This window comes from Alnus glutinosa, chromosome 11, assembly GCF_958979055.1.
Source record: "Alnus glutinosa chromosome 11, dhAlnGlut1.1, whole genome shotgun sequence".
In the NCBI taxonomy this organism is placed as follows: domain Eukaryota; kingdom Viridiplantae; phylum Streptophyta; class Magnoliopsida; order Fagales; family Betulaceae; genus Alnus; species Alnus glutinosa.
The window spans coordinates 22,920,238-22,943,710 of record NC_084896.1 but is presented as its reverse complement, the minus strand read 5'-3'; the positions used below and the strand labels follow the sequence as shown (position 1 = coordinate 22,943,710).

The window sequence follows — 23,473 nt, the reverse complement described above, 5'->3', positions numbered from 1 at the left end:
TTATAAAACTTCAAAAAGAGATACAAGAGGTTTTTTTGGTATTAGGATTCTAAAAAATAATATGATTTTGATTTTGTTTTTTTAAAAAATAAATTATATTTTATTCAATTTTTTAAAAAAGTCAAACTTCGAAATTTGCACACCAAATAAGAATTAAATTCTGATTTCAAAAATTCAACACTCAAACACACCATTCACCTCTCACACTAGTATTTCGTTACAAGTTACACCTTCCAATGTATCTGGCATTAAAATTGATGAAAAATATCACAAGTAATAGAAAAGTGCTAATTTTTTACAACTACATGTGGTATTTTTCATCAATTTTAATGCTAAATAATAACGGAAGATAATAACTTGTAATAAAGTAATAGTTAGAATAGGATAAGTGCTACTTTTTAAAATTTGGTGGTCCTAAGTTCTTGTAGAATGTAAGTTCGGGGGAATTAAGACTGCCTTTGTTTCGTTTTAAAATCATATTTTTTGCAATTTCCAATGTTTGGTGTGAAAGAAAATTCTTGTCTAACAAAAAATAATGTTTATGTTAAACAATAAATTTGCCCTTTTTTGGCTACGTCTCGCCATCTTCCTTGCCCCATCGTAATCTCTCGACCCTCTCTCACAATTTTTCCCGTCCTCCGTATTGCAGCCTCTCAACAACTTCCCCTTTGCCCCCTCCTCCTAGGAGAAAAAAATAAAGATCTCTTTCGGGACCATAGGTTTTTTTTTTTTTTTTTAAATTATTATTGTCATGGTGACGATATTTCACATTGTCAGGTAATTTTCAAGATCTCAAAACTAAACAATGACCAATAATATTTTCTACCAAAAGTCATTTTACATGCCTTAGTGTATTCGATCCCCCTCCCTAAAAACAAAAGATGATAAAGTAGGTGTTAGTTGCTGATACTCCAAAAGAATGAAATTGATCACGTCTATTAATTATAGTTTGCTAAAAAAAAAAATAATAAAAAATAAAAAAATCCAATAAATATGATCAGTTTCAGCTAACTCATGTGTTCTGCATGCCTATTGCTTTTAGGTTGGAAGTAAAGTCTGATTTATTTAAAAGTGAGTTAAGTTTAAATCCTAAACCAAAGCCAATACAAAAGAGGACAAAAGCAGAAAAAAGATTTGTTAAAGCGATTGTGTTTCTGTTTTTTTTTTTTTTTTTTTAATGAAAATATTTCATTAATCAATCATCACGAGTATAAAGTTCTGCAAAATCATAGTCACATGCTATGACGTTACATAGACATAGATATAAACAAAATTTGTACAATAAAGTATTATCTATGACTTTCATCTTCAGCTAACCTATATACAAAAATAGTTAAAAAGTAGACCTATTTCGAACAGACTAGATCTAAGTCAAAGGTAGCCAAATATCTTAAAATTTATTTAAACCGGCCGTGAGATATAACCTTTCATACCTGACTAACCTTCATCTCATAGACAGATGCATAGCGAAGAGGTCAAAATTGCTGATTTGGTCGGAGAACACCTACAAACAAAAGAAAAAACCAGAATAAGAGGGGAAAGATAGAAGAGGATATCTATGACTTTCATCTTCAGCTAATCTACGTACAAAAATAGTTAAAAAGCAGATCTGCTTCGAGCAGACTAGATTTAAGTCAAAGGTAGCTAAATATCATAAAAATTTATTTAAACCGGCCGTGAGAGATAACCATTCACACCTGACTAACCTTCATCTCATAGACAGATGCATAGCGAAGAGGTCAAAATTGCTGATCTGGTCGGAGAACACCTACAAACAAAAGAAAAAACCAGAATAAGAGGGGGAAGATAGAAGAGGATATCTGTTTCCAACTCCTCTAAGATCTGTTTTCTGATAAATGAAGTGTAAGACCGGCTTCTCTCCAAATACTGTGCACCGGTGTTTCTGTATTAAGAGATCGAGAGAGATAGATAGAATTAATATACTAATAGCAGGGTATAATTCTTAGATATTTAATCGTTATTTTGAAAATGATTCAACTATATCTGATCAATATACAACTAAGTAAGATATAAGGGCATCCACATCAGATGCTTTAAAGGACCGAACCTTAAATTCATCCTCCATCCGATTGTTACAATGATCTCTCATATATTATATTATTGTTTTTTTTCTCTGTTTCAACGTAATAAAAAATAAACTCTCTCTCAACTCTCTATGATTCTCAATTTTGTGGGATCTATTTTTCAAAAAAAAAAAAAAAAAATATATATATATATATATATATATATATTAAAAAGTGAGATTATTCTTTAAAATTTAAGAAAATTTTTAAAAGATCCATTGTTGATGCTCTAATGGAGATAAATAAAATAATAAGCTAGGTGGTATAATATCAATAATTTAATTCAAAATAACTCCTACAATTACACAAATTCATCACAAAATTACATTGAGAGCATCCAAATTTAATAACATCAAATATTGAGGGAATCCTCAGTATTATTTGTTCTTTTTTCTTTAATTTTTTTTTTCCTGAGCATCATACGCTGTTAGTGTTCTTTTATAGGTATATGGCCTGTTTGTTAATTTTTTTTTTCCTTTTTCTCAATTAAATAAAAAAAGTCAAAATATTAACAAAAAACTCTACTCACAAAACACTCATAAATTTTGCTTTTTCTATTAGTATTTAATGTTGAATTTGGACGGGAGGGTTGACATTGCAAAAAAAATTAAAAAATTGTAAACCTAAATTGACATTTTTTTTAAAAAAAAAAAATTGAAAGTATTATTACAAAAATAATAAAATATCAGAAATGGTAAGTGAAATTTTTCCTGCTGAATTAAAAGAAAATCTTCTGTCCAGTTAGAAAGAAATTCTAAAAACCTCTTGAAATAGTTATCAAATTATGTGGTAAGAGAAATCAATGAAGTATCCCAAAACGAGAGCATATATGATCATTTAGTGGAGGGCATCAAAACGCTATTACAGTCTTTTTGATCGTCACAAGTTGTTTATGTGAAATAGGATGCTAATTCAATTGCACATCGTCTTATTAAAGAAGCGATCCATCATGTAATAAATATTATTTGAATGAAAGAAATTCTTCTAGTTATTTATGATATTATAAAAAGGAAACTTCTGACCCTAATTTGTGATCTCAGATGTTATTGATTTGTATGATTTGAGATTATTAATAAAGAGTTATCAGTTAAAAAAAAAAAATTATCAAACACCAGTACCACATGTCGTTGTAATTAAAGAGGGCTGATACATGGGGACAGAAACCTCTTTTTAATATAAAATTAAAAAAAAAAAAACAAAAAAAAAAATGTCATCTTATGTGACATTATATGACACTTTTTTATTTATTTTTATTTAAAACCAGAAAGAGGGAGGTGGGGACGGTTTTTGGTCCCCACAAATTATTTCCCTTAATTAAATGAACTACACGCCAATGGTTAGCAAAAACATTAAAAGAAAATAAATAAATAAATAAATTCTAACTTCCAGCTAATTTACACAGCCAACATTATTTTATGAGAAATGATTAAAACACTCACACTACACAACAATGACACAACACCAAGGCACAATGGAGTGGGGCCCACACATGGATCCCACTCCATTGTGCAAATCCCTTTCATGAAAGAACAATGATTCAATGCCACCCAAATATACAACTTTTCACCACCTTGCCTATGTAGCAAGGTGGTCCCCCACTACTTTTGAGTTTTTTTATTTTTTAAAAATAAATTAAGGTGAGGGACCACCTTGTCACATAGACAAAGTGGTGAAAAATTGTATATTTAGATAGTAGTGAATCATTACTCTTCATGAAAAGCGTGCTGCATTAAAGTGTAGACTGAGACATTAATTTGTGAACATTTAATTATCCAGAATTACAACGTGGCAAAGGTATAATGAAGGATCACTCACCTTTTCATTTTTAGAGGAGCTATTCCACCCTCTTTAAGATTTTATTTTATTAAAAATATATATATATATATATATATATATATATTTTATTATATTTAATAATATACATAATGTGACATTTTATTAAATGTTTAAATGATGTGGGAAGATAATGTCCTTCATTCGCTAACATTTTGTATTTTATGATGCACATGATATTATTATTGCCTGCTAATCTTGTAAAACAAAATTATTTTATAAGTGAATCGTACTTATTTTTGTTCAAAAAAATTCATTTAATAAACTCAATTTCTAATGTTCCAAAACTCCTTCCTCACTACCTAGTACCTACAACCTCAACCAACCTCCAAGCATGTAGATTAAAACACTAGCTTTTACGAAATAAGACCACTTCTTTGAGAAAAATCCTAGTTTTTCTCATTTCTAATAAGAACACCTTCTCCAACAACACACTTTCTCTCTTAGATGAATGAAATAAGAGAGATAACATTTATCTCAAGCTTTGGCAATTTAAATAGGCAATTTTATTTTATTTTATTTTTATTTATTTTTTTTTTTGTGTACTATGCAAACTCGTTCGAACGAGTTATTGGTCTCATTCTGACAAGCTCAAGTCAAAACAAATAAATGTGAGTGTCTTTAATCACATCGTTCTAGCATGTTTTTAACACGTGGAGATCCTTATTTGTTCGGATGAAGATTTTATTTTGTCCAAACGCACCTATGTCAGGTCGCATGAAAATACCCATTCCATCAATCAAATCCACACGTGAATAAATCCTAACCATTATCCTCCCATATGAACGTAATTCATGCAGATTCGTTTCCGAAACCGTTCCCGCCTACCTTGTTTGGATGGGAGATTTACTCGTCCTAACGAGACATTTTGTCCAAAAAAAAAAATTATGAGTTCTTAAACTACATTTTGACTTCCAATTACCTCAAAACTCTATGGGTTAAACAATGCTTAACCTATCATCATTCGAGATGTGGTTATTATTTTATTTTTAAAAAAAAGTTAAAATTCTAATATTTCCTATTTTCGTTTCGAGCGATACAAATTGTGTTTCTCGTGCAATGAAATCAGTGAACAATTGGCTTGATTGATCGAAATGGGTGATAAATCAACCAAACTAAAAACATAATGGTTTGATTGCAGTTCAATCGATTGAACCTGAAACATAATAGTTCAATCAATGCCTCAATTGATGTTCGATAAAAGAGTATTCATAGGAATAGAATTTGGGAGCATTACATTTTCATAGTCTAAAAGTGTGTGGATATATATATAGAGAAATGATTCTTTACCACCTAAATATACAACTTTTTACCACCTTGTCTATGTGGCAAGGTGGTCCCCCACTTTATTTTATTTTTTAAAAATAAAAAAACTCTAAAGTTAGTAGGGGACCACCTTGCCACATAGACAAGGTGGTGAAAAGTTGTATATTTAGGTGGTAGTGAATCATTACTCATATATATAATAGGTGGCATTGGTATACGTAGTTGACAATGACAAACTTGTATATATTATAATGGAGTCGCCCTTGCATCCTGTGAGATCTTGAATCACATCATCATGTTCATAGTTATTAAGAATGCAAAAAAATAATCTGACCTATATGTATCTGCAATTTAATGCTCTTCACAGATTTGAGAGAGCGAGTTTTTTGGTTTTCTTTTATTTATTTTTTTTTTTCAAGTTTAAAGATTGAGAAAGCGATTGTGTTTAGCGCACCTTAGTAAATAAATAATATATATATATATATATATAAACATTTTTTTTTTTTTTAACAAGAAAGTAACTCATATCATTACTCAATAGAAGGATCGATCCTACAAAGAGGATTTATGGACCAATTAGTTCCCTAGTTACAATATTACTGAAATGAAAAGGTAGATCTTCCAACCAAACATTGTTGACCTTCTGCTTTGATGCCTCTGCTGCAAGGGCATGTGCCACAACGTTCCCTTCTCTTGGTGTAAAGGAGAAATCCACCAAAACCTGAAATACCTCTTCTCATAATGGATGAAGTCAACAAAATGCCCAAATTTAGAAAGGAATGGAGGGTATGAATAAATAGCCTTTAGGACTTGTATAGCATCCCCCTCCATTATAACTTCAAAAAAACCCACCTCCTTGCAGAAGTACATAGCACTAAGTGCTGCTATCGCCGAATCAGCTACCAATTCTTTTGTCTCACTTTTAGCTCCCAAACAAGCCCCATTACTATCCCTGGCAATCAGCCCCAGCCCTATCCACCCCTTATTCTTGTTTATTGAGGCGTCCCAATTAACTTTTATCAACCCATGAGGAGGAGGTTGCCATTTAATATTTGTATTACATGGAACAAATACCTCACCCAACATTACCCTAGACTCCTTAATCTGACATTTTTTGAACTCAGTAAGGGATTTCTCCGCTTCAACAAACACAACATTAGGATGAGTGAAAGTGCCATTAAAAATCAAAGAATTTCTTCTCATCTATATACGCCTTGCTACCACGGCTATAAGGTCTAGTTCCTCTCAACTAACTCTTTCCAAGCAATAGTTAAACAGCAGCTTGAAATCATTCCCTACCCATTGACACTTTTATTTTATAAACATTTTTATTCTATAGAGAACCAAAAAAGAAAAAAGAAAAAGGAATGTGAATACTCCTAGCATTACTCTTATTTCAATAGAAGAAAATTTACATTTTCCTGTAAAGGGAGTTGGAAAAATCTCTAGATAGTTTGTTTGAGTGTGCGATTATTTTTAAAAATTACGAATATCGAGAGAATTAATTTTTAAAATTATGTTTGAATGGTTTACAAAACTTGAGACAAAATTAAAAAAAGTTTAGTAAAATTTGACTTATAAAAAATAATATTTAAAAATTATTTGAAAAAGTTTGAATACCCAAACATGGCATCTAGATTCCCTTTTGTTTAAATAGAGCCAAATCGGATAAATTTCTAAAAAGATTACTCCCAACAAAACAACAGGTATTATCATTACTCAGGTTAATTTGTTCTTGTAATGATTTGTTTTTGGATCTTCTGTGCTCTCCTACTTTTTTTTTCCTTTTTTTTTTTTTTTTTTTTTTTTTTGTATTTTTTTTTTTTTTTTTTTTGTTGACTTGCTTGAAATATGTAATCTTCACGCTTTCCAAAGCTAAGTAAAAAAGAAAAATAAATTAAAAAAAAAAAAAGAAAAAAAAAAGAAAAATGATTATATAAGGAATGTGGCCTGTACTTGTCATGACTTACTTAATGCAAGTGCAGAATACACGTAAGTGGAGGTACAACGGAAAGTCAGAAATGAGCGCCGGGTGGCAATCTCGATATTATCTCAAAAACGAAGCCGCTTGTTAATCATCCCACTGCATAAAGACCCGGGATCACCACTGACGAAAAGCGAAGCCAAAACCCAAAATCCATCCAAAGCTGTCCGTCTCTCCGCAGGCCAAGAATCCCAAAAGCCTCAAGAGATTTCACATAAATGCGCGCTTTGTAGTTTGTAGAGAGAAAAATATATATATACTGATGATGGCGTACCAGCTGGAGAGCCTGGTGCAGTCGATAAAGAAGAAGGTGAGTGGGGCGCTCAAGAAGTCTAAGAAGCCGTACGTGAAGATGGACAAGAGCTCCAGCGTCCGCGTCGAGATCCGCAGCCGGAAGGCCCGGAAGCTCATCGACAAGACGCTCAAGGTCGCCGACCAACCTGGCAAGCGTAGCGTTTCTTGAGAACACCTCCTGTTTCTTTACTTCTTTCTCTATAAATATGGGTGGGATCGATAGATTGATAGATCGATAGTTAGATCATTAGAATAAGATTGTCTGTCTTTCTCTCTTTTTCGATCTGGGTTTTCTTTGTTTTGTCTTGTGCCTACCGATTCTGTGTTTTTGTTCTCTTGAAGATTTCAAAACCTTTGAAAATGGGGGAGAAAAAAAAAGGAGAAGAGATAAGGGTTGAAACCGTTTCGGATTGGCTTATATATATGGAAGAAGCAAGAATTTGATCCCGATATTTCTGGTTTCTTGTTTATTTGTTGGGTTTCTTCTTTTTAGTAGAAAAATGTTTGGAAATTATACGTGACATATCTAGCTAGGGGAAAGGTTTTTTGGTTTATTTTTCTCTTAATTTACTCAATAGTGGATCAAAATCCTTGAAAATAATACACATGTTCATATATAAGTGAGACTTTTTTTTTTTTGAAGAGACAGCTCTCAAATAATTAAACTAAATAGATAGATCGTTAATTTATTTATTTATAGGGTTAATATCATACTCCTGCGGAGGTTTTTGAGTGAGTTCTAATAAAAGAAAGGATTATATATGCATATCGGAATATAGTGTTGCAGTTGACCACGTACGGCTGAGAAAGGTTTTGATGATCTGCGCCGACAAGCAAATGGAGTCTAAATGGGAGCAATAGGCCATAAGTCGTGGATGCGTATGGTACGGCAATGGACATGGAGCCGACCCTCTATGAGCCATATGGATGGTCAAACGAGACCCCTTTATATATATATATGTTGAGTAATGCCGTAATGGTATTCTTTAGCTTAATTTATCAGACTCTCGTCGTATTAGTTTATTTAACGAGTTTTAGATTTTTTTTTTTTTTTTTTTTTTTTTAAATAAAAGTAATTAACATAAAAAAATCACTTAAAATATGTTATTTCAATTCTTGTGACACATGTGCATAATGGTTGCGAAGACATAGTTAGTATTTAAATTTTCATATTAATTTCACACCTGTTAATGCTTTAGCTTTTAAGTGGGTTTTTTTTTTTTTTTTTTTTTTTTTTTTTTTTTTATGTATATATATTTTGAGTATAGTTATTTTGTATCCTTGTTTAGCACACCCACTTGACATTAGCTAGGGGTGTACAAGCGGAATTAACCGGTAACCAATAATAACTGTCAATAACCGTTAACTGGAAAAATTGAGAAACCAAAAAATCGAAAATAATCGCAACCGGATAACCAGGTAACCAGCTGCGGTTACCCATTATTACATTCTAGAAAACCGGGTAATCGCAACCGGTTTTTATTATTATATAAAATTATTTATATATATAGTGTATACATGCATTGAGTTTGGAAAAAATAAATAAAACCTGTCATCAGCAAAGAATGAATTTTTGAATATCCTTTGCCTTCAACAAATCTCTATAACAGAACTCGAAGCCTCATCAGCACTCGTTTTGCTTACCTTGAATTTAGAGTCATCAAGATAATGTTAATAGATGTATGAAAGAAAGCCCCAGATTGCTAGCAGGGCGATCACCTTCGCTCCATCTAACTTGTCATGGAAAAATACTACCGCAAGAATGGGAACAACAAGCAAAGCCAATGTACCAATGACATTGGAAAAGAGAATACCCACTGAAAAAATCTGCCATGTTACAGTCTTCCAATTCAAAGTCATCAAGCGGGATGTCTTTCCTTTTTCATATTCCTTCATCTCTTTCTACAAAACTTTCCATTCATCGCTTGCGAAAAGTCCTACAACTTAATTGATAAACACAATTGCACTGGCCAGTAACAAGAGGACCAATAATTTATACAAAGTAAACGTAATACTGTTTGTTATTGTTAAAAAATAAATAAAACTAGTTATCTGGTTAATAATCAGATAACCGGCGGTCGGTAAAAACTGCAACCGGTGGCCGACTGCGGTTATTGAAAACGCAATAACCGGAGACCCCGGTTGTGGTTGCGGTTGCGGTTATGAGCTAATAATCGCTACCGCAACCGGTTGTATACCTCTAATATTAGTTTAGATGACGTGTTTTAAGTATCTTTTTTGTCAAAATAAAAATGATTGACATGAAAAGTCACTTAAAACACGTCACTTAAATTCATGTGACATTTGTGCGATAAATTGGGTTGAAAACTTAAAAGCTATGAATAATGCTACTATTTAAATTTCCATATTAGCTTCACACTGGCTGATGTGTCAGATTTTAAATAAATTCTTATGCACCGAAAGCCTAATGTAAATAATCTTAAAGCTAATATGAAGAGTAGCATTAATCTTATTCTCTTTCTTTTGGTCCCATGGCTCAGAAGCTTCAGGTAATGCTAAATTGCTAATCTAAACAACAAAATACAGAAACATAAGGTTGGATCAAAGACGTCACCGGAGATGTCAAAAGCTATTTTCTTCCTTCCACGTGAATCATGAGCCCCCCACTACAAATTTTACTAGGAAAAAAAAATGCTCTATTATATGTGAAAAGATGAAGTATTGTTGAGAATATTGAATAATTAATTGGGGTAAAATCACTATCTTCAGAAAGAGAGTGATTTGATAGGGACTTGTAACGATCAGGATTGAGGTCATAATTGAGCACTTCTAGCGGTGGAAAATTGTTTGGGAAGAAGGAAAATCAATGGAAGCTAAAACGGATTCACATTCATTTTATGAGCTTTTCCATTTTAATTAAATGGAAAAGGAATCTTCCTCGAAATGAGGCTCGGAAAATCAATAAATCGTGGTAGAACCCACCTTGTTACCAAGAGCTTTTTTGTACGAAGATCGACGGTCAACCCGAACTGATTTTTTATTTTATTTTATTTTATTTTCAGAGAAATACTAAAATACTATTAACTAGAAATTTCGGAAGACTCAAAGTTCTTCCTTACAAATACTGCGACTGATACGGAAAAAGTATCAACCTAGACAACAGACACTTCCTAATTTACAGCCAAACGTGCTAAAGAGTGAGCCACACCATTGCCCTCTCTAACCGGAACTGGTTTAGTTGTGCGATTTTATTTATTTATTTATTTTATTATATTTAAAATGTTTTTAAAAATGTTGGAATGATTTAAAGAATTCGAAAAAAAATTAGATAAAACTTAAGTATAATTTAAATTTAAAAAACCTTGAAAAGTACTCAAAAATAAAATACTACCTAAACATGCCCTAAATTGTTAACTTTTAAGCAATAAGTGAAAAAAAATATCCTAAAAGGCATTAATGGCAATGTTCGACTCAATTTTTATTCATAAAAAAAAAAAAAAAAAGTTAACTTTAAAACATTACACTTTTTATATCACATAAATTATTTTTTAAAAACTTTCTTCATTTTTAATGTTACATCAATTACCTTTTAACAATTTTTTCTTTTTTACTTTTCTTTACAAAAAAAAAAATTCAAAATTCCTTTCTAGTTTATATTATATCAACCACATTTTATTATTATTAAAAAAAACCGACAACCCAAATGTTTACCAAACACAGCATCGAGCGTGTTTGGTATAAAATTATTGAGGTGATTTTATTTTTTATTTTTTTGTAATAGTAGTAAGATGTTATTGATGTGATGATGTTCTAAAATGGGTTTACCAAACCCAGCCATCGAGAATATGATCAAATAGTGATCAAAGAATTATGGAACCACCTTGTTTGGGCACCATACAATCGAGCTAGCTAGCAATCAAAGGTTTCTAACACGAATAATATATATCATGCGGTGTCGTTCGAACAAAAATTTCTCTTCAAATTCCCTCGTGTAATTGTTGGTTATTTGATCCAGTGGTCGACCAGGCTTTAAAAGATGGAGGGGCCAAATCGAAAAAAAAATAATTTGAAAGGGTAAAACTGAAAAAATTAAAAAATTAGGGGGTAAAATTTTAATTTTTTTTTTTTTGGGTGAAAAAAAAAAAATTTTAGAGGACCGCCCCTGATTTGATCTATATCAACCTTTTAGACTCCCCATATAATATTGACAGGCAACACAACAGTGTCTCATCTCATTTTGCAGTTGTTGTCATGTAGGTTGTTTCGTTTACGGAACTCTATCTATGCTTACCGTATGGAGTGGGCCCAAGTGGTGGTAGGCCCACCCCATATGATTATACGGGTGATTTTTATATAAAAATTGTGTAATTATTGTTTTTCTATCATTACCCTATAAGTAATGTAATTTGAATTTAATTTTAAAATAGCTTACTAGAAAGAAGTTTGATTACATGAGCACCCTTCTGTTAATTATTAGGCTTTTTTCCTTATTTTTGGCTAATTAAATTGTTTTACAAAAATAGTCAATTTGTACAGGCACTTGATTTGAAAGTGTTATTGCCAACATATAATTTAAACTGCTATATATGATCATTTATTTATTTATTTTTTTAATTATTTCCATAATTTATTATATATAATTTAAATAATTTATTGCATCAATCTAGGTACCAGTTTCATTGGTTTGTTCAATGATTTATTTTTGTTTATTATTTCGTATAGAGGATACCATGGGGGTAAAATGGAGTATCTATTACTCTTTCTTTGTTTATGCCTTGAAGGTTTGTTTGTATAACTGAATGAAAAACTATTACGAGGAGGAGAAAATTTATTGGATGATGAACTTGAAAGAACCTGGGAGAATGATCTTCTAAATGGTTTAAATGGTTCAAATGATATGTTAACAGTATCATCAAATTTAGGGGGAGGAATGATTGTATCTAATGTCCATTGATTTGGCAAAGTAATTTGGCTCCAAATTAATTTGTTTTGATACTCAATTTTTTTTTTTAAAAAAAAGTACAATTAAAAAGCAAACAAGCAGAAACTACAAAATATTTAACTAAATGGAGGTGGATCTTTACCGGTACAAATAAGAAGATACTTGAATAGTCAAAGCGATTACTGCAAATCTTTCAACTTGGAGTAGGTTTGGGCATTTCAACCGAGGGAATCAAAAAAGAAGTGATGTCACTCCGGTCATTTAGCGTGGTACATACGAGGAGGGAAGCTAATTCAGCGGCATACGCTCTAACCAAAGTAGCTTCTGCTCAAGTTATCGATTCTATTTGGTTGGAATAAGTTTCACCTTTCCTATCTGAGATTGTTTGTAGGGAATATGTTGTCCCTATATTTTAACCCTATGCATGGGTTTTTTTTATTATTATTAATGAGGTGTGCTTTATTCGGTTAAAAAAAAAAAAATTATACCAAAAGTGTTTGTCTACCTCTTTCTCTTAATTCAGCTTCCGATGTGTGTGACTTCATCCCATTCCCTCTTACCCTATTCTAATAAAAAAAATAAAAATTAAAGCTTGTGGTTTTCATTAGTTTGTAATAAATTTTATAAACAATTGATAAAGGTTGAGATCCTTGCATCATATTATACCCACTTGTTTTAAAATTTAATATTAAAGCATGTAAGATATTTGGATCAAATAATGATACAGAATAATTGGAATAACAATTGAAATAAATATGTCCTTCATACATACTTGATTCAATCATTCCTAGTAATGAATCACGAATATTATAATGTCTACTATCTCTTAAACATAATAAAACATTAGTATTTAATCATTGCCATACTCATTATTTAATGATAATGTTATTTCAACAGTTTTAATTGTATAATCAGTTTTAAAAGATAATTTTAAAGAGCAAGTATATTGTATATAAATTTGTCCAGTAGGTACTTGAGGAATATTATAATCCTATACATTTCTTTATAAGTTCATCATATTAAATTTTTCGCTATTAATATTTTCACTTCGGTTAGGGATTTGGGATCTAGAGGATGAATTCCTAAGAGAGAATCCATTGATATTTATTACTAAAATAGTGATCTTTCTAAATTCTAGACACTCATATGGGTCAAGCTTTTCTCGAGCGAACACCGTCGAGACCACCTTACAAACCTTCTTGGTTATCAAACATTACTCATACTATAATACCAATGCTATTTTATTCTATATTCTTGAATCCTTAATAAAAACTATTTATTTTTTCTACTAAAATAACCATTTTATGTACCAAACCGGTCCAAACATAACCTTAAAGTTCGAAAGGCCGAGTCTCACTTGTTCTCGCAAAACCTCAGCACATACTCATGCAGTCATGCTGTCTCGTGTATTTGGGTTGCAATTAGTCCCAAATATTGAAGCCCGTATACTAAGATAAAATAATTGTTTTGTAATTCGGATTGATAGACTAACGAGTAATTAAACTTCTAATTTTATTATATTTAACGGACAGTTTTTAATAAATGGTCTGATTTTGTCACCCCTCTAATGTATAAAGGATAAATTATGTTGATGCACAAAGAATTAAATTGACTCTTATATTTGGGATAGATTTTATTTGAGTTCCTGCAACTATTACAAATGGTCCAAATGGCTCATTTTGGTTGGGAGGCAACTAGTCCCACATGGCTTAGTTAGTGTTGCAAGAAAAAAGATGAGTAATCAGATGTACTTGCACACGTCAAAGGAAACGGAAAAGATTAAAAACACCCGACATATACCTTTTACATACTCACCTTTTTATATGGGGCGAGACCCACACCATATGGACTCCACTCTATGTGAGAGAGTGAAGACCCATCTACGACCGCTGGGAAGTTCTCAGCCGATTTCAGCGTCTCGCCCACTCTCTGGTCTCCGGCGAAGGCCCATAGCGTTTCCTCAGCTCCTATACATTGACAGAAGCATATGCAAAGCTTTTGATTTGTTATTATGAGATATACACAAAGGCCCAAATCTTGGCTACGATATGATAGGTAGGATACCGGGCTGGGCCTAATTTAAGACGTGCACCGGCCCAATCTAAGACATACAGGTCGCGTTTTAGCTGGGAGCAAATGCGTCCCACATCGCTCAGTTTCAACTGTGAAGACGAGCGTATAATGCAAATCAGAAGATTGGAGTTCGTCCTTCGGGACATCCGATAAAATTGGAACGATACAGAGAAGATTAGCATGGCCCCTGCGCAAGGATGACACGCATAAATCGAGAAATGGTCCAAATTTTTTTTTTCTTCCTCTGATCTCCCAAAATTTGTGCTTCTCTGGCGTCGTCTTCGTTCTTTTCGGTTTGGTTTTTGGTTTGGTGCTGTTTTTGGGTGCAACACGTTGAAGGACACCGTCTGGATCGAAGGTCTACGCAGACCTTTGGAACAGCAATACCCTTGCATCCGACGTCTTCATCGGCGCTGGAAAGATTGCATTCTTGAAATGAATTTGTGTGTTTTTTAGACCCTTTTGTATAAATTTTAATGGGAGTGGTTTTGATTTTGGTTTTTGTTCGTTTATAGGGTTCCATTGCAGAAGGTGCTTTCTCAGGGTTACGACGACACCGCCTAGCCGCTTCAGACTAAAACTGGCAGGTAAATACAACTAAAAGCAAACCCTATGGCTATGAGGCTTATAATATGTTTTTGATATTCAAGTGGCTGGAGAGGGTTCAGGTTTGCAAAAATTGACACTCTTTGTACAGTTTGTTGTGATTTTTTGCTGACCACTCTCACTTGTTTTAGTTGTGGAAGGGATTTGGTTGGGTGAATTTACTGCTGTCTTTTTCTTTTCTTTTCAAAATTACCTCATGGGGGGTTTGTTTCAATTCTAAATGTATCCCATTTTTCTTAACTAACATCTACATTTGCGGTCTGTGATGAAGATTGGATATTACTCCAGTTTGGATTCAAGTGTATTTGCTGTTGCACAAAAAACAGTGTTTGTGGAAGCATTGTTTCAATGCTCAACCTTACCTTAATTTTTGTCCTCCTACTTGGAAAGCATGTTGCCATAAAGATTGTAATTTTATGTCGATTGTATAAGATCTATTTTTAATATGTTTATTCTAATCTAGTCCCACCCTTTCTCTTTCGATCGTATCACATGAGCCAAGGCCCTAGGACCATTATATGTCAAAATTAATATAAAAATACAAGATTGAAACAGTTAAGCCCTGTTTAGCCAACTCCTAGCTGTCTTTAGTTCATCTCTTAGTTATTAATTCGAGGTGAAGAGGCTGCTTATATTTGCACCATGCATGCATTGACTAATTTTCTTGACACAAAAAGAGCCAATTTCTTCTTCTAAAGAAGGGCATGGTTATTGTCAAATATGTAAGGTCAAGGCCATAGTTTGCATCAAAGACGTTGATCTGTTGCTTTTAAGCTCTCCAACTGTAAGACATAATACTTTAACCATGCACTTCACTAGAATTTAATGGTCTTTCAATTGGGTCTAGGACTATGAGTTCTTTAAGTTTCTTTGTGAGCTTATGCGATTGAAGATTTGTATTTGTCATAAGGTTTCGGCTTGCCTCAAAAGGATTTGAAGGGGTTTACGTAACGAGATATGATTTTTGCACTACACTTACATGACTTCTACACAATACGCTGACATGTAAAGCGTTTTCTAATTTCATTTCCCCTCCAACGCAGCTCTCTCTCTCTCTCTCTCTCTCTCTCTCTCTCTCTCTCTCTCTCTCTCTCTCTCAACCGGTAGTCCCCTTCCCGGCGGCATTGGTTTTGTCTCGCTACTTCACCGACGTTCTGTCTCCTCCATCTGAAACCGCCTCCCCCCCCCCCTCTCTCTCTCCCGCTCGCTTTCTAGTCGTTCCCATCCTGGCGTTGTTGAACCGGCGACATTGGTTCTTTCTCGGCAGTCGGCCACCCTCTATTGGGCCATCCTTCATCTGCGTTCTGTCTCCGATGGATTTGGCGGCCGGATTTGTCTCTCTGCCATCATTCTTCTCTACTTGTGCCGCCTCTACCGCCAGTGACTCTTTCTCTCTCTAAAATTATTGAATCATATTGTTTGAATTTTTTGGTGGGTTCTGATTCGGTTTGAGGGGGAAAAAAATCGGTCTTTTGTTTGTTGTTGGATGGTGTTAGTGATTTTGTTGGTTCCGAGTGTTGGATGGTGTTGATGATTTTGCCTGGTTTTGATTTGGTTTTAGGGGGGGGGGGGGGAACATAAAAAAGAAAAGAACAGAAAAAAGGGTCATAGTCGGTGAATGAACAAGAGCATTTGGATAATTGGATATGCTGATTTTGATTTATTATGATGTCGAATGTGATCTAATAATAAATTTTTTATGCGACTTAAAAGGGATACTTGGGAGTGGGACCATCTTAAATTTCCTGCTTTTTATTGATTAATTCTAAAACTTATTATAATTTTGCTATTAATGTGGTGCTTTTTGTTTTTTTACCCAAATAATTATTTATAAGAAACTTATATAGCATGACTTTTGGCTTGATTTATTAATTTCAATCATATTAATAAGATGGTGTTGGTGCTTATGTAGAAGGTATTCTTACATTGTATATGTTATGATATTTGTGACCAAAAATAGACTATTTTCAGGAAATTCCCGCATGAAGATAGATTCTTTTCATTATCTTCAGTTACCTCACCTACAATATATACTAATTTCACATTATATTTTGTGAAACTTCTGCAAGATTATACAGAATTATCTTGTGGTTGGTGCTAGAAACTGTCTTAACTAGACTGAATGCCCCCATTGTTTTGTGCACCTATAACCTCACAAATTGCTTTGTGAATTGACCCTTAGAAATGGAGTGGGCTTGTACTTAAGGTATGCATATATATAGCTGATATTGGTTGATGATATATGGAAGATAAAATTTTGATCTTGATTCACCTTAAAAGCAATGCTGTTAGGATCCAGTAATCATAATGGTTTTGTCTAGGTGCCTATGGTAAGAGTAAACTAGTTATGGTTATAATCCTTTGTGTTGGGTTAGATTGAAGGTGATTTGAAGGCTATGAGGTTGATTGGGGTAGCATAGAACTTTGTCGTTGTTGATAAGATGTACCTTAAAGGATGTTTTACAAAATAAGACTTAAAAGACATTGAAAGTAAAATCATTCTCTAGTAAAGAAAGCAACCTTTGAGGAACCAATTGCATATTGTTGGGGTTACTTTTTATTGGTTAATTTTTTTTTTGGGTCTCTGTCTTTATATGTGAGTTATTTTTTAAGTTTGAATTTTGTCTCAAATGGTTCAAATTTGTGCAAAATTCTTAATATATGGTGAGTGATAGGTTTTTGGGTTTCCTCAAAATTTGTATTATATTGTCAAATTAGATGCTTTTAAGGTTATTAGCTTAGCTTTTATGTAGTTTAGTTTTTGTGTGGAGTCTGGATGCAAAGGTTTCTGACCTGGTCTAGTGTTTCTTTTTTCATATTTTGAAATTTATTTAAAGATGGCAATAACTTAGCATGCATAATGGTGATTTGATGTTATGTGACGATATCCAAGATTATTTAAACAATAGAATACGTGTTGTTATGATTGTATTGTATTATATTTTGTAGAATGTTAAAGTACTAACTTATCATTAACAAATTCTCACATTTTCTCATTCAATTAACTTATATTACTTTTTAATATAGCACTTTCCTAAATGGACTCTTCAAGTTCACGCTTGGATAACGAGGGCGAATTTGACGATGCTTTAACCCATCAAGATGACCATCAAAATGGTTAGGTTTTTCACTTTTGTTTGAGTTATAATTTTGTTTTGACTCACCAAGATAGCTTTCTTTTTTCTTTTTATTTTTTATTTTTTGTTATTGTTATATTTTTTTTATAAACACAAACTTTGTATCTTTTTTTGGATAGATGTGGGTGAAAAATTTGAAAAACCAAAGGGTTTAATGACATTTATTTCGAATGAAAAGTTGAATGATGAGGAAGACAATGTGGTACTACCCTTGATGTTAAAGGATGATGAGAAAGTTGAAGAACCGAAGGAATCAATGACATTTAGTTCAATAGAAGAAGTTTGCTCATATTACAGGACGTATGCTAAGCAAGCTGGTTTTGGTATAGCGCATAGAACCTCAAGAAAAAGGAATGGTATAAAAAGTTACGCAGTGCTTATATGTACTCGTGGAGCTCCAGAGCGAACCAGAATATCTGATGTTGCGAAGCCAACTCCAGCAACTAATAGAACAGGGTGTGGAGCTAAGATTTGTGCGACTTTATGTGATGATGAAATGTGGTTTTTGAGTAAAGTTGAGCTGAAGCATAATCATTCCTTAAGCCCGGGCAAAGCAAGATTTTTTAGAAGCAAGAAGAAAATAAATGATGCAGCGAAAAGAAGGCTTGAGCTAAATGATAGAGCAGGAATACGTATGAATAAGAATTTTAATTCATTAGATGTTGAAAGTGGGGGGTTTGAGAGTCTTTCCTTTGGAGAGAGAGATTGCCAAAATTATATTAACAAGGCAAGAGAACTTCGTCTTTGTAAAGGAGGTGCTCAGGCACTTTGTGATTATTTCAGTAAAATGCAAAAGCAGAATGACGGCTTCTACTTTGTGATGGATATGGACGATGATTGTAGGTTACGAAATGTTTTTTGGGCTGATGCACGGAGTAGGGCAGCGTATGATTTCTTCGGGGATGTTATTATGTTTGACACAACGTACTTGACTAATAGGTATGACGTGCCATTTGCTCCTTTTGTAGGAGTGAATCATCATGGTCAGTCTATACTTTTAGGGACAGGATTAATTTCAAGCAATGATACAGACACATTTGTGTGGTTGTTTAAATCTTGGTTGGAGTGCATGAACGGCCGAACCCCTAGAGCAATTATAACTGACCAGGATAGAGCTATGAAAAATGCAATAGCTATTGTTTTCCCCGAAACTCGACATAGATATTGTATGGGGCACATTATGAAAAAACTCTCTGAAAAATTTGGATCACATGCTAGTTTTGATGGCATTAAGAGTGCCCTACATACTTGTTTGTATGACTCTCAAACATGTGAAGAATTCGAGGAAAATTGGAAAGATCTATTGGAGATGTATCATCTTCGTGATAATGCATGGTTGCATGAGTTATATTTGGAGAAGACATTTTGGGTGCCGGCATACATGAAAGATACGTTTTGGGCGGGAATGAATACTATGCAGCTAGGTAAAAGTATGAATGCATTTTTTGATGGTTACATGCACTCACAGACCACATTGATAGAATTTGTTGATGAATATGATATTGCTTTAAAGAGAATGATCGAGAATGAGACACGTGCTGATTTTGATTCTTTCAATCGCACAATCCCATGTATAAGCACCTTGCAGTTAGAGAAACATTTTCAAGTTGTTTACACAAATGCGAAGTTTAAAGAAGTTTATGAGCAGTTTGTGAAAATTATGTCTTGTAATAACTCTCATCTCAAAAGTGAAGGTGTGATTTCTACATTTGAAGTTATTGAATATGACGCTGTTGGAGACCACATAATAGAAAAGTTATTTCTTGTTTACTTGAATGAAGATGAAGATGAATTGAAAGTGAAGTGCACATGTGCATTGTTCGAAGTAAAAGGCATCTTATGCAGGCATTCACTTTCCGTGTTACGGACAAAGAAAGTGACAACGTTGCCACCAAGATATTTTCTTGACAGATGGAGGAAGGATATTAGGCGAGAATACTCGAAATTTAAGAGTCTTTGTGATGTCGCTAGTGATAATCCTAATGCCCAAACGTTGAGAAACAATTTTGAAGAATTACTATCGCTCACATCAGTAAATATGGAGAAACGTTGCATGGATCTAATGAAATGCATGGATAAGTTAAAGGAGTTGTGGTGTTGCGAAAGTCAATCTTCCCATGACATTCCAGATGCTGTCACATCGTTTAGCTGTAAAAAGGTGCTTAGTCCTGTGAATGTTAGACGTAAAGAGAAGTCACCAACAAGGAGAAATGTGGCTGTTATAGAAACAGTGGTCAAGAAATCCGAAGAATCGAGCAAGTCACCAAGAGACAACAACGCTAAACAGAAGAGACGAAAGATTCAGGTTGGTGATTTTAATTTTTCCACCTTTTGCTTATCAACATGTGTACTTCCTCACATTACATAAACCATTTTTTAATTGCAGGCCACCAAATCAATGGAAGATCAAGACAATACATGTCAAACTCCATTGCCTTCTGTAGCTCATGATCATATAATGAGTACTAAGGTGATTAAGCAACATCTCTCTGTTTATCCATTGATTTGTGACAATTATGTGATATTTCACGTACTTATTTAGTATTTGTTTATGTAGGATTCCATTACTTCATCATCGATAGTGGCTCAAACCTTGGGTGGTAACCATGATTTTATTATTTCTCAGGTATAGTTTGTGTATTTTTTTAATTTATTGTGTTGGCATTTCATTTATATGGTTTCCCAATTGGAATTTCATATGCGTACAATAAGGGAAACAAATAATGTGTGCATTAGGTGAATTTGCCGATTGACCGTAGAAATTTGTTATCCACATTGGTAAGTCAACACAAATATCAAGAGGCTTTCACTACAGCCCTACAAACGCGTAATGTGTCAATTGTGAACTGGCTATGCTCCCAGGTAAATTTTTAGAATGAGTTGATAGTATTGTGTTAATTATTGAAATTCATCCATTTTAGAAGTTTGGCTATTGAACCTAATATTTTTAGGTTGATATACGACGAGTCTTGACTATGGATCCTCTCCCTTTGAGCCAAGAAGTATTGCTTCGGCTGTTGTGGCTATTACCCTATTGTATCAATACCAACCCAGCTGAAATAATTGCTTGGATGACAGACATTTTTAATTCGATAATCATAACTGATCCGACAATTGAAATGCATGTGCGACCCATCTTCAATGAAGTCTATGCCGCACTCAACCATCTGAGTGTCCTGCCCACAATTACCGATGATGTGCGGTCAATTATCCGTCTTTTGATGAAGTCATTACTTCCACGTTGAGACCAATGTAATAGTTAATGGTATTTGATGTACATTTTGATTGTCGTTGAAGATGGGTGTATATTGGTGTATATTGATGGGCATTTTGATGGGCATTTTGATGTATATTTGCCTTTCGGGGAGGTATTTTCTTAACCCCTTCAATGGTTGCAGTTATTATTTCAAAACTTGTTTGATCTATCTTGATAGCACCACTGCTATGAGAATGGTGGGAGTTCCATGTATGGCCTATTCTTTTGAGGAAACATTTATATACATTGAACTTTGGGTTACAATATCTGATTTATTGTTTGGAGGAAGATGTGTCTTAAATTGAAAATTTGGGAAGCAAAATTTGTCTAACGATTGAATAGCACTAAGGTTTCAATTGAATCAAGTTCTAGAATTGTGTTCTTCTTATTGGTTATTCCCATTTCTCTCTTACTGCAGCAGGGGCAAGGGGGTATCAAGGAGGTGGCAACTCTTGAGGGGAGGGGATGAGATAAATTCATTCTTCTGCAGAATGACTCATTTTCCCAAAAGAAGTTACTGTTCAAGACTCATAGAGGCGGGATTGTTGCTCTTCTATTACAACTTTCTTGTTTCTTTCTTTGTCTCTTATATGCAATCTATAAAAAGAGACAAAGATGGAACATTTTTAAACTGGTCCGTTCCGTAGGTCAATATTCCTTACTGGTCCTTGAACCATTTCCTTGCATCCAGGACCCACCAGAGCATTTTCATTGTCAATGCTGGAGAAACGGCTACAAGTGCGTAGTTGAAAGTATCCCAAAGGAGAGGATAAAGAGTTGGCAATAAAAAGACTGAGCATGTAAAACACACACACACATATATATATATATATATAGAAAAGCTATCAAGCAAACTGGCCTGCTTGCTCTACCCAAATAGAAGGGGCCCTGCGAAAGTTGGTGCAGCATAGCCATCCACCCCATCCAATCGTGCTTATTGAAATGATGGCGGTGTAAACGACATTGAGTTTCAAGATGGGAAGTCCCATTATAATGGTTATGCTCCATCCCTTGATAGAGCATAAACCTAAACTTAGAAGCAAAAATATACGGACTAATACCTCAAGAATTTGTTTCAACATTATTCTTTTCACAACGAGATTCAAATATACAAATACCACAATTTCATTTTAACATCAACTTGTTACCACTAGATCCAATTAACCATTAACATAAAATAATAAAAGCTAAGGTAGCCTGATACATCTTTTCTCGTTTTTTTTTTAATTTTTTTTTTTAAACTTGAGCCGAAGTTGATTAGTTTGATCCATATTCTCCTTAAATTTTGTTTCTATTAATTTATCAAATCTAGCAAAGTCAGCCTTCGTTTGATCTTTTGTGACTTGAAGATGTTCCATCAAATTTTTTTTTTTTTTTCAAAATAAAATTCAAAAGTTAGTTGAAACTACCGTATCAATATTGTGAAATATTTATAAAGTAAAAATTTATTTTAAGGCATTACTCTTCCCGTAATTTAACTAGGAATGCCCTAATCCTAATTAGGGGTGTGCAAAACCCGCCCGTACCCGCGAACCCGCCCCGCCCTGCACCAACCCGCCCCGTCAATAACGGATATAAGACATTTCTAAAAAAGTGCGGATCCTAAATATGCCAACCCGTGATTTATGGGGCGGGTTGCGGTATTAAGTTTTTTCTCACCGGCACACCCGCCCCGCCCCGCCCCGCAATCCCTTTATACTCGTAATATCAAATTTTCCCCAAAAAAATTATAAGAGTCATGACAAGGGGTGTGCCTTTGATTTCATTAAATTTTCCCCAAAAAAATTATAAGAGTCACGAATAGGGGTGTGCCTTTGATTTCATCAAATTTTCTCCAAAAAAATTATAAAAGTCACTATTAGAGTCTCGAATTGCCCAGGTTGTGTACATTTGATTTCATTCAATACAGTTTTGCACTATCCATTTCAACTCTATTCTTATTCCATTCTCATATACACTTCAATCTCTACATTTTCACATACGCATACCCATTCAATCTACAATCACAAAAAAGAATAAAAAAAACAGTTGGGTTTG

At 33.6% G+C, this 23,473-nt stretch overlaps 2 protein-coding genes and 1 non-coding gene across 4 annotated transcripts; all 3 read left to right on the top strand.

The window, feature by feature from the left end:
* Nucleotides 1-7,289: 7,289 nt before the first annotated feature.
* On the top strand, nt 7,290-7,913 carry LOC133881886 (uncharacterized). The gene has a single exon (XM_062320952.1). The coding sequence runs from the start codon at nt 7,430-7,432 to the stop codon at nt 7,628-7,630; it is 201 nt and encodes a 66-aa protein (XP_062176936.1). The 5' UTR covers nt 7,290-7,429; the 3' UTR covers nt 7,631-7,913.
* A 6,419-nt stretch (nt 7,914-14,332) lies between these two features.
* On the top strand, nt 14,333-21,700 carry LOC133881620 (protein FAR1-RELATED SEQUENCE 5-like). 2 transcript variants are annotated; one of them, XM_062320587.1, is made up of 8 exons: nt 14,333-14,658; nt 14,953-15,024; nt 18,071-18,160; nt 18,300-20,485; nt 20,567-20,650; nt 20,738-20,806; nt 20,917-21,042; nt 21,132-21,700. In XM_062320587.1, exons 3-8 carry the CDS (start codon nt 18,082-18,084, stop codon nt 21,423-21,425), a joined length of 2,838 nt encoding a protein of 945 aa, XP_062176571.1. In that variant the 5' UTR covers nt 14,333-14,658; nt 14,953-15,024; nt 18,071-18,081; the 3' UTR covers nt 21,426-21,700. The 2 variants fall into 2 exon arrangements, with proteins under 2 accessions (XP_062176571.1, XP_062176570.1); XM_062320586.1 differs by having other exon boundaries at nt 14,333-14,880.
* LOC133882954 (U6 spliceosomal RNA) lies at nt 14,570-14,670 on the top strand. The gene has a single exon (XR_009902770.1). It is a non-coding gene; the product is annotated as a U6 spliceosomal RNA (small nuclear RNA).
* Nucleotides 21,701-23,473: the final 1,773 nt, after the last annotated feature.

Coding starts and splice junctions, on each gene's coding strand:
- LOC133881886 (XM_062320952.1), top strand. CDS start 7,430: ATGATGGCGTACCAGCTGGAGAGCCTGGTGCAGTCGATAAAGAAGAAG.
- LOC133881620 (XM_062320587.1), top strand. CDS start 18,082: ATGGACTCTTCAAGTTCACGCTTGGATAACGAGGGCGAATTTGACGAT. Junction 20,486..20,566: donor AGAAGAGACGAAAGATTCAG/GTTGGTGATTTT, acceptor TTTTAATTGCAG/GCCACCAAATCAATGGAAGA. Junction 20,807..20,916: donor ATGATTTTATTATTTCTCAG/GTATAGTTTGTG, acceptor TGTGTGCATTAG/GTGAATTTGCCGATTGACCG.